Genomic DNA, 11343 nt, shown 5'->3' with positions numbered 1-11343 from the left:
GATGATAATATGAACTGTTATAAAATAAATTAAGTAAATTATGTAAATTAAGTTAAATAATAAATTAAGTAAATCTTGTAAAACATGAATGAATAAAAGTATAGTCAAATGATTAATAATGATACTAAGGTATTTAATTTTTGATTGACAATATGAGATTATATGTAATGTAATTGTAATTGAAGACTACAAAATGGAAGCACAAAACAATTTGTAAACCAACCGGCACACTGTATGTACACCTATGGAAGATAGCTTGATGTTTTTATGTTTTGGGTTGTTTATGTTTGTTTTTAAAAACCAATAAAAAACTTTTTTTTTTAAAAAAAAGAAATGCCACCCCACACCATTACTGACCCACTGCCAAAATGGTGTTGCTGGAGGATGTTGCAGGCAGCAGAACGTTCCCCATGGCGTCTCCAGACCCTGTCACGTCTGTCACATGTACTCAGTGTGAACCTGCTTTCATCTGTGAAGAGCACAGGGAGCCAGTGGCGAATTTGCCAATCTTGGTGTTCTCTGGCAAATGCCAAACGTCTTGCACGGTGTTGGGCTGTAGGCACAACCCCCCCATCGGGCCCTCATACCACCCTCATGGAGTCTGTTTCTGACAGTTTGAGCAGCCACATGCACATTTGTGGCCCGCTGGAGGTCATTTTGCAGGGCTCTGGCAGTGCTCCTCCTGTCCCTCCTTGCACAAAGGCGGAGGTAGCGGTCCTGATGCTGGGTTGTTGCCCTCCTACGGCCTCCTCCACATCTCCTGATGTACTGGCCTGTCTCCTGGTAGTGCCTCCATGCTCTGGACACTACACAGCAAACAGACAGACATAGCAAACCTTCTTGCCACAGCTCGCATTGATGTGCCATCCTGAATGAGCTGCACTACCTGAGCCACTTGGGTGGGTTGTGGACTCTATCTCATGCTACCACTAGAGTGAAAGCACCGCCAGCATTCAAAAGTGACCAAACCATCAGCCAGAAAGCATAGGAACTGAGAAGTGGCCTGTGGTCACCACCTGCAGAACCACTCCTTTATTGGGGATGTCTTGCTAACTGCCTATGCTTTCCACCTGTTGTCTATTCCATTTGCACAACAGCATGTGAAATTGATTGTCAATCAGTGTTGCTACCTAAGTGGACAGTTTGATTTCACAGAAGTGTGATTGACTTGGAGTTACTTTGTGTTGTTTAAGTGTTCCCTTTATTTTTTTTTTGAGCAGTGTATATAATCATACATACATACATACATACATACACACATACAATACAATACAATACAATAAAATAAAATAAATAAAATGAATTATGGGGAGATCATTCCCCAGAGTTTCCTAATATAGGGAGAATAGAAAAGTTGGGGTGGTACATAAAGTAGAAACAATAGAGGAAACTTTAAAAGGCATATCTACAGCTCCTTCTTGTTGGTTCTGATGTTCAAAGTACAATATAAAAGTTAATTCTGATCATTCTTTTTTTGTGATCTTTACTTCCTCTTTTACAGCTTTGGGTGTCAAGGGAGACACAAAGTTCTGGTTCTTGCTTTTCTGGCCACCTCAACCATTATTACATCATGCTCTTGCAGGGTGTTTTTGAGGTTCTTCTCCACCTTTTTCTGGCTCGTATTCTTTGACTTTCTCTTTTTGTTTAAGCCTTGTATGGTATGGATTCCCAGTTCTGATCATTACAAAGGTAAAAGGGCAATGTTCTGAGTTGCTCTCCTGGGTGATCTCCTGGTTAATAAGTTGGCCGCTTATTATAGGGAAAAGTATTGTTTTCCCCTTCAGGAGCTGCAGGTGTGCACCCAGACAGCTGGGAAAACATTCCTCCTTCAGAACACCATCCTATAACAGATAAACAGAGTTGGGAGGGACCTTATAGGTCATCTAGTTCAACCCCCCTCCACCCGAGTGGGAGACCCTACACCATTTCTGACAGATGGGAGTCCAATCTCTTCTTGAAAGTCTCAAGTGATGGCGCTCCCACAACTTCCAAGGGCAAGCTGTTCCTTTGGTTGATTGTTCTCACTGTCAGAAAGTTTCTCCTTATTTCTAGGTTAAATCTCTTCTTGTTCAGTTTCCATCCATTATTCCTTGTCTGGCCTACAGGCACTTTAAAAATAGCTTGACCCCTTCCTCTCTGTGGCAGCCCCTCAAATACTGGAAGACCGCTATCATGTCTCCCCTGGTCCTTCTCTTTACTAGACTAGCCAAACCCAGTTCCTGCAACCATTTGTGGTATGTTTTAGTCTCCAGTCCCCTAATCATCCTGGTTCCTCTTCTCTGTACTTTTTCTAGAGTCTCAACATCTTTTTTATAATGTGGTGAACAAAACTGGATGCAGTACTCTAGGTGTGGTCTGACTAAGGCTTTATAGAGTGGTATTAGTACTATGAGTAGGTGTCACTTCGGACTCTGGACTCTTTTTTTAGGATCCCACCCTTCTTCCAATCTCCAGTAGGCATCTTCCATACAAAATTGACATGATATAAAAATTACCTCAGGGGACACAGCCAGTGAAGAGGGAGGAAACTCTGGCAGCTTTGAAGCACCTCCAGAGCAGCAGTGAAATGGAAAAATACTGGGGTGGGTGGGGATTGAACAATGATTGACAGATACATCTAAAGTGGCATATAGCAACCCAAATCTAACTGGGTATTTCGGATTATCTTCTGCAATGAAGAAAGCTGGGGCAGGTAAAAGCTTAAGGGGAAGCTGAGTTATTCCCCCCCAACAATAGTTTTAAAGCAAAATTGTGCAAAACGGCCCCTTTGCCGCCTCAAATAAAATATTGGAGCCCTTCTTTGAAGGCTTCTATTTTATTGCTGTAATTTATAAAAACTGGGAGATATCAACCCCCCCCCCCAAGTATAACAGCCCTCAGAGATAAGTTAGAGGAAAGTGATGCCTGGGTACGAAAGCAAAGAAACCAGGATTGTAAGTGAATTGCTCCCAAGTGGGAGAAACATTTCTTGTTGTAGCTGGATTCTTAGTATCTTCCTTTTACCCTCAGGAGTAGAAGGCACTTAAGCTGAAAGGGCTTTTGAGGGTGGCCTAATTGCCCAAAGAAGGGCTGTCTCAGCAGCTTTAAGGCTTGTGGACCTCAACCCCCAGAATTCCCCTGCTGGCTGGTGAATTCTGGGAGTTGAAGTCCGCAAGTCTTAGAAGTTGCCAAGGTTGGATTCCCCTGGTCTAAAGCAATAGGTAAAATTGGGCTGATGGCATCGTTCTAGCAAGCAGGGTTTTAGTGTGTGAAGAGGAAATGATGCTGTTCTGTTCTGCAATCATTTTGTCATGAAAGCCGATCTCCTCCTCCTCCTCCTCCTCTCCATATTTAAGTCAAAATCCGGGCTGCAACTTCAGGAGGGTCCGTAACTTTGATTTACTGCTCTAGGAGAGGGAGAGCTGAAATATGTGACCAATTCATTCATGAGCAAGCCTTAATGGATGCGGTGCAATTTAGCAAGCATTTTTGAGTTGTGCAAGCCCTTTCACAAGACCCCACGAAGGGGTATAATTTTAACATGGTTCAAGCTTCTCTTATCAGTATGTTTTGGAGATGGAAGTATATTCCCTTTGATGGGGGGGGGGGAACGACTTCTGAAACCTTCACACTTTCCTGTACTGTTTTATGCTGACCTCCGCCCACGGCTTAATTAAACCGCCCACCTAACCCCAAATCCCCGGTTATTTTCTTCGCAGCGATTATTTTCGGACTCAAACGATTCTCCTTCTTGACACAGGAACCAATTCAACAACGGCGCGTATGTCCCGTAAGCTGCCCAGAAAGCTGCCTCGAGATGCTTACCTAGTTAATGAATAAGATTGGCATGTTTGCCCTGTCATGGACTACAGGTTTTTTGTTTTTGTTTTAAATTGTCTATGAAAGAAGGCTCGGAATAAACCAGTACTGGTGACTCGGGTTTGAAATAACTTCCTGCCTGCCACACGTGTGGCCTCCTCCTCCTTCCTCTTCCTCCTCTCCCTCCCCTCCCTTCTCTCTCTCTCTCTCTCTCTCCCCGTCCTCCCCCACTCATTTTTATTGATCGAAAGAGGTATATGTATACATCACCCCACCCACCCCAACTCCGACGTCCTTCTCTCTCTCTCCTTTTATGAAGAAGACGCGCCCCCCCTCCCCCGCCTTTTCTCAAGGGAGTGGCGCCAAATTTTCCAACTACAGGGGATAGCCCTGAAAGGACAAAATGTACGCTTCGAATTTGAAATTCGAATTTGAATTTGAATTTGACCTTTATTGTGAAAGCTACTCCAGCCCAGTACGCACCTCCCCCTCGTTGCTTTTTCCTAATTTTAGCGACCGTGTTGCAATTTCCACTCCTCGCCCTTTCTCTTGCTGTCGAATGAGCTCCAATTAGCAGGGAAGAGGCGGAGTAATTACGGAAACCAGATCGGTGCTATTTTTCCCCCCCTCTCCCCCGCCCCCAAATTGGTAAATCTTGATTCTGGGAAGCCAAAATAAAAATGCATATACATATATGCCATGTCTTTGAATGACTTTTGTTCATATATATATATATATATGAATGTATATACATACATACATACATACATACATACATACATACATACATACATACATATATATATATATATATATATATATATATATATATATATATATATATATATATATATATATATATATATATATATATATATATATATATATATATATATATATATATATATATATTTAAAAGGCTAAGGTCTTTCAAAGACATGGCGAATCGTCATATATATATGCCATGTCTTTGAAAGACCTTGGCCTTTTAAAAAAAATATATATATATACACGAACAACCCTGGTTGCGTGAGTAAACCTCAAGTTACTGCAGTTTTTAAGATCCCTTTTAAAAAGATGGTGGATTTTTAAAACAGCCCAGGAGAGAGTCCATTAATTTAGAAACTTGTGAGAAGTGAGATAATAGCTTATGCTCATTGAACTTGGTATGCGTTCACCTTATTCACAAACTAGCTTTTCTACAAATCAACCCAGTAGGACTAGTTTACGGTTTGCCAAGGGGGTGGCAACATCTACAGTAACTAGGCAAATTAGGCCAATTGTAGTTAAATGAATGCATATGTGAGCATGGTTTTTTCCTCTCCCCCCCTCCCCCCGTCTCTGGTAACATCTGCCAACTAATTTTCTTGTTTCAGCAAATGTCATACTGTGCCACTGAGTACTGGAGAAAGCATTTAGAATCTTGAGTTCATTAAAGAAATTGTTCAAAAAGTAAAAGCAATATAACTTTGTAAGTGGAAAGTGAGAAAAAAAAACGTAAGCGTGAAAAAAATGCTGAGAAAGAGAAAAGGGAAAGGAAAGGTTATAAAGGAGTGGACTCCCACCTTCTTAATATCAGTTCCAAGTATATTATCCATTCTCTAATTTCTTTCCATAATGTGTCATTTTTAATCAGCTCCATAAATCATGAGTTCATTTTTTATTTTATTTTTTGAGCAAAAGCTATATAAAGAGTTGCCATCCGCTGTATGTAGCTATTGTCCTTTCTGCTCATTCTGCCATCTTTGCCAAGCCATTTCTCTGATATATTTCAGAGTCTTTAGAACTTTGGTGACAAAATAAATAAACCTGACATCTCTATAGCTAATGCCACAAATAACTTTTACACCTTCAGCCCAAAGTTGAGACAGACATAAAAGCATCCTTTGAGGTCCCTAAGTTAAAATGGTATTCCCTTAACTGAGTCTGTCTAAAGGCGGTCTGAAGATGTTTACAATTTCTGAGACTTTATTGACTTACTTTATTGATTTACCTTGGTCTTGTTTTTGCTGACACAAGGATGCTGTGGAAAGGGCTTAAAGAGGACTCATTACTTTTAAGAAGAGACCAGCACCACAACTGGCTGCTACCAGTATATCTGCCTGATATACTGGTAGTAGCAAAAATTTACTGTCAAATCTTTTTTACTTCTCATGCTACTGTATAATTCTCACCATACATAGAAGAAGAAGTATTCTTCTTCTTTTTTCCTATTATAGGTAGGTGTGTGATTGAAACTCAGGTAAATGAAGATCGTGTTGAGGACACACTGTGTGGTAGGGGTGGTTTTTTTGTTTTGTTTTTTGGGTAAAGGAGAAAGAGCGTCTGGAGGGAAGTAAGAAAAAGTTAAGATGACAACTATGATTGTGCAACTGGAGCTCCAGTTTACCTGGATTGTATGCAACCCATCAAAACAGCTCCAATCCCTGACATTGTTTCCAGTGAGGCTTGAGCCTATGCAGGATTGCCCTTTAATGTTATATTTGTAAGAGACAGTTCCAGATTTTGGAATTTCAGCACTGATCAGGTGGGGGGGGGAGGGGGAGGTTGGTTAGATTTTAATATCATTGCACAAAAAATTAATCCTACCCTTAAAGTGAAAGTCCAGATAGATTTTAGTGGGGATTATTTCGATTACACAGAATTAAAGTGTTACAATGTGATGTGGACTTATCTGTCTGGGAATTATCTAAAGGCCCAGATAAATAGTTACACTTTACATTATAACCTTGCAGTGAAGTCTCCTGCACTCAGATATACAATCCTCAGGCTGGCTTTGCATTCTCTTTATTCCGCCCAAGAAAATCAAGCATATAAACTGGGTGTCCTTCATTTTTAATCCAAATTTCCACAGAGGGAATATATGGTCAGATAGAAGAAGGAAGCAGGCAGCGGGCAGTGCAAATGAGTCTTATTAAACCAAGCTTAATTGCAAGTTAGTTGTAAGATAGTCAGCCGCAAGATCGTCCCCGCTGAAGAATAAGTCCTATCCCGAAGTTGCTGCCTGTTAACTTGGATAAGAGGTTTCGTATCCAAGTTAACAGGCAGCAACCTCAGGATAGGACTTATTCTTCAACGGGGACTATCTTGCGGTTGACTATCTTACAACTAACTTGCAATTAAGCTTGGTTTAATTTACTCCCTCTACCAAGCGGAACTAATTTGCAACTGAATAATTGAATTAACTCGCTTTTAAAAACAAGTTGTCTCGGAGAGGCGGCCAATCCTCCCGATGTTGCTCCAGCTAAGCTAGCCAACGCGAAGGAGCCAGCGCAGCGGATAAGCGCACCGGCTAAAAACGGTGAGGCTGCCAACGGCCGCGAAGTCCCCGACCAGCAGCGCCCGGCGCCCTCCGCTTCTAAGCGTCGTCCTTCTGTCGCCGGGCGAGGAAATGGACCACTTGGTTCTGCCCACGTTCGGCAGCCTCGTCAAGAGGCAGGCGGCCGTAGCAGTTGCGCAAGTCGAGGCGAGCTCCGCCGGAGACCAGGACCTCCAAAGTGTCCAGAAACCCCTCGCGGGCCGCGTCGTGGACCGGCAGGGAGCCGGTGGAAGGGTCCGGCACGTTGGGATTCGCTCCTCTCTCCAACAACAGAGCAGCCACTCGGGGGTTGCCCAGATTCATGACCTGAAGGGGAGAAAAAAGAAGGGAGAGGGGATGTCAGGCAGCTTTCCACGCGTGTCCTCGAGAGCCGATTTGGAGCTGCAGCAGACAAAAAGGATGGATTTACCAAAAATCACCAAATTTGCAGATGATACTAAGCTGGCAGGAATAGCTAACACCCAGGTGGATCTTGACAGACTAGAACACTGGGCCAGACTAGAAACACTAAGAAAATGAAATTCAATGTAGAGAAAAGTAAAGTCCCACACTTAGGCAAGAAAAACCAAAAGTACACATATAGACTGGGTGAAACCAGGCTCAATAGCAGTAACTGTGAGAGGGATCTTGGAGTCTTAGTGGACAACCAGCTAAATATGAGCCAGCAGTGTGCAGCAGCAGCAGTCAAAAAAGCTAATGCAATCCTAAATTGCATTAACAATGGGATATAACCAAGATCAAGTGAGGTACTAATACCACTGTATAAAGCCTTAGTAAGACCACACCTAGAGTACTGCATCCAGTTTTGGTCACATTATAAAAAAGACGTTGAGACTCTAGAAAAAGTACACAGAAGAGCAACCAGGATGGATGAGGGGACTGGAGACTAAAACATGTAAAGTTACAGGAACTGGGCATGGATAGTCTAGTGAAGAGAAGGACCAGGGGAGATATGACAGCAGCCTTCCAATATTTGAGGGGCTGCCACAGAGAGGAGGAGGGGGTCAAGCTATCTTCTAAAGCTCCAGTAGGCCAGACAAGGAATAATGGATGGAAACTGAACAAGGAGGAACAACAAGGAAACTGAACTTAACCTGGAAATAAGGAGAAACTTTCTGAGAATGAGAACTAACTATCAACCAATGGAACACCTTACCCTCGGAAGTTGCAGGAGCGCCATCACTTGAGACTTTCAAGGTTGGACTCCCATCTGTCAGAAATGGTGTAGGCCGGGGGTTGGACTAGATGGCCTACAGGGTACCTTCCAACTCTGCCTATCTCTTATCTGGATTTAACCTGAACAGTTGCGAGTCGACCCCTTTATAGACTCAGCCCTTAATTTTGAAGTTAAGGCATCTCAATTGGAGGAGGGGGGAGAGAGAATCCATAGTTTTTGGCAGAAGGGTCTTTGGAATAACAAGAAAATCAGAAAACTTGGACCAGAAGATATTGTCCGCTCTGTTCCACATTCACATAGCCCTCACCGCAGGGATCACAAAGCAAAGACCTCCTCGCAAGAGATTCCAGCGTCGGGGAAATACTTCTCAACCTGGCGAAATTACTTCTCCGTGTAAGTAGGCAAGAGACAAGCTCAAACCAATCTTAGCTGACTTCAAAAAGCTAAGTAGGAATGAACTAGTTAATACATGGGTGGGAGACCACCGGGCGTGGAGGAAAACCACCCTACAGCTATGGGCCAGACTAAAGCTGTGGCTACGTGTGACAGTGTGGGAAAAGCCACTTTGGCATACTGTTACTTGTCCAAGAAGGCAATAACAAATATAAAGGCAATTGATTACTTCTGCAGGGATCTAAACTAGGAAGCCTTACTTCTCAGCCAACAGATAAAACATTGGGTCCCTTATTACCTCGTCCGACCCATCGCGAACTAACAACAATAACAACGCAGCACTGTAAGGAAAAGCAGATTTTTACCTTTTCTTTTGAGGAGTGATATTGCTAATTTTTGGAAAGCTCTGGTTGCCCACTCATTTCAAACCCCCAAAGGTAGCCAAGCTCACCTCTTATTGAGCGTCCTGCCCTCCCCCCCACCCACCCTCCACCCTCAGGAAAGGAAGTTACTGGAAGTTCAGCAACCAACGAAAGAAACTGCACGGACCGACTCTCTTCTCGCTTTATTGCAAGGAATCCAGGCCCCTTCGTCGGAGGGCGCAGCGAAGCCCGTTTCGCGGACTTGTCGGAGCCCCGGCAAGAATCTGACGCAGCCCTAAATCCCAAACGGGCGCGGCACGAGGAAAACGCGCGCAAAGTGACAGTAGGCGAGAGCCGTGCTCGTATTGCGAAAAGGAAAAGAAAAAAAGGGAAAAGAAAAGAAAAAGAGAAAAAGAAAAAGAAGGAAAGGAAAAAGGGGAAAGGGAAAAGAAAAGAAAAAGAAGAAAAGGAAAAAAAGTGGGGGGAAAGAAAAGAAAAAAAGGTGGGGAAATGGATAGATGGAATTGCCTTAATGGCGTTGTGTTATCATCTGAGAAATCTTCTGGGATCGCGTCGCTTCCCCCTCGGCTCCCAAACTTGGAAGCAGGGGCAAGAAACCGGGGCGTGGGAGGAGAAATACACCGCTCCAAGCCTCGCGCCCTCCTTCAGACGACGGTTCCTTCCCCTCTTTTAAGCGCCTCGCTCCCTTCTTCCTCGTTCAATTCAACCCGTGTACAACGAGATGGGCTGAGCCTCTCTTCCTGCACACGCTCCTCTCCCCCTCCTCCCCCCCCCAACGCACACAATACAACTCACAGCGAAGGCACAAAGCCTCCAGCCCGTGAATCCTACGAACAAGCGCGCGCGCACACACACATTGCGCCCTGGGAACGTCTTGCGCGCCACCCATCTGTCCCCATTTCTCCTTTGCACACGCAGGAGCCGACCCGCGTTGCTTCAAGTGCCATCCCCCTTGCTCCGATCCTAAGGGGCGCTCAAGGGCTGCTTAAGGGGGTTGGCGCGACTGGCCTTGGCTTTGCCAAGCCCCGCGTTCACCGCCTGGTGGCCTCCATTGTTCTCTCGCCCCACCGACGTTGCCGAAAGCGTCGATGCTCACCCTGGAGCCTGCCCGGGGAGGCGGGCGGGGGGAGACACAGAGAGAGAGAGAACCTCCGGAGGAAACGGGAAGCGCCCCCCTCCCCAACAGAAGAAACCAGCCCGCCCCCGCCGCCCCCCGCCCCGTCCACGCTGCGCGCTCCCTTCCTTCTTCGTCCACCTGAATGGCGCTCCTGCCATAAACGTTCAGCCCGTTGGGGTCGGCGTCGCCGTCCAGCAGCCTCCGCAGATCGGCTACGTTCCCTTCCGCCGCTGCTCGGCATAGCCGGTCGGACGCCGTCCTGCCCCCGGTTGGCTCCATCGGGCGAGCTGCTTGCACACACACCCCCCTCTCCTCTGCGGGCTTAGTGCTGCCACTCAGCAGCTTATCTCCAACCCCCCCCCCCCAACTCCTCCCGGGCCGGGTGTTGATCTGATTGGCTCCAACTCTTGAACACGCCTTTAGAGACGGCAGCAGAGGGACACTAACTAGGGTTTTGGGGTTTTGTTTTTGGGGTTTTGGTTGGTTTTTTTCGGCCAGGGTGGGGTTGCAAAGGAGAAAAGTGTAGAGCAGAGCAGAAGTCTCCAAACTTGCCAACTCTTTTAAGACTTGTGCCCTTCCAACGAGTGACTTGCGGGGTGGGGGTGAGGGTGGGGTCGGCACGACGTGCAATAAGTTGACATGGTGCAATAGGATTGTGTGTGTGTGTGTTAGTAGGATTCACTGGGTTAGGGATTTTCTGTCTTTCACTGTGAGTTGCATTGTGTTGCGGTTGTGTGTGCACACGAAGGGAGCCTCAGCCAAGTACACGGGTTGTACTCCGACAATAAAAGTTTGAGTTTGAAATTTAACAGGTAACAGATGATCAGAGTTGGAAGGGACCTTGTAGGTCATCTAGTCCAACCCCCCCTTCCCGCCCAAGCGGGAGACCCTATACCATTTCTGACAAACTGCACTCCAATCTCTTCTTGACAGTCTCAAGGGATGGCACTCCCACAACTTCCAAGGGCAAGTTGGTTGATTGTTCTCAGTGTCAGAAAGTTTCTCCTTATTTCTAGGTTGAATCTCCCCTTGTTCAGTTTCCATCCATTATTCTTTGTCAGGCCTTCGGGTGTCTTGGAAAATAGCTTGACCCCTTCCTCTCTGTGGCAGCCCCTCAAATATTGGAAGACCGCTATCACATCTCCTTTGAACCGTC

At 45.2% G+C, this 11343-nt stretch overlaps 1 protein-coding gene across 2 annotated transcripts; it reads right to left on the bottom strand.

Moving 5' to 3' along the window:
* Positions 1 to 6569: 6569 nt before the first annotated feature.
* LOC148127266 (cyclin-dependent kinase inhibitor 2A-like) lies at positions 6570 to 10520 on the bottom strand. 2 transcript variants are annotated; one of them, XM_087926557.1, is made up of 2 exons: positions 10326 to 10520; positions 6570 to 7423 (listed from the first exon to the last, which is right to left on the bottom strand). In XM_087926557.1, exons 1-2 carry the CDS (start codon positions 10464 to 10466, stop codon positions 7157 to 7159), a joined length of 408 nt encoding a protein of 135 aa, XP_087782683.1. In that variant the 5' UTR covers positions 10467 to 10520; the 3' UTR covers positions 6570 to 7156. The 2 variants fall into 2 exon arrangements, with proteins under 2 accessions (XP_087782683.1, XP_087782684.1); XM_087926558.1 differs by lacking the exon at positions 10326 to 10520 and adding an exon at positions 8274 to 9523.
* Positions 10521 to 11343: the final 823 nt, after the last annotated feature.

The sequence above is a fragment of the Pseudonaja textilis genome, chromosome 2 (assembly GCF_049901715.1).
Source record: "Pseudonaja textilis isolate UNSWEBS1 chromosome 2, rPseTex1.2, whole genome shotgun sequence".
NCBI classification, from domain to species: Eukaryota; Metazoa; Chordata; class Lepidosauria; order Squamata; family Elapidae; genus Pseudonaja; species Pseudonaja textilis.
Note: the sequence above shows the minus strand (reverse complement) of the source record. Positions and strands in the feature narration are given on the sequence as shown.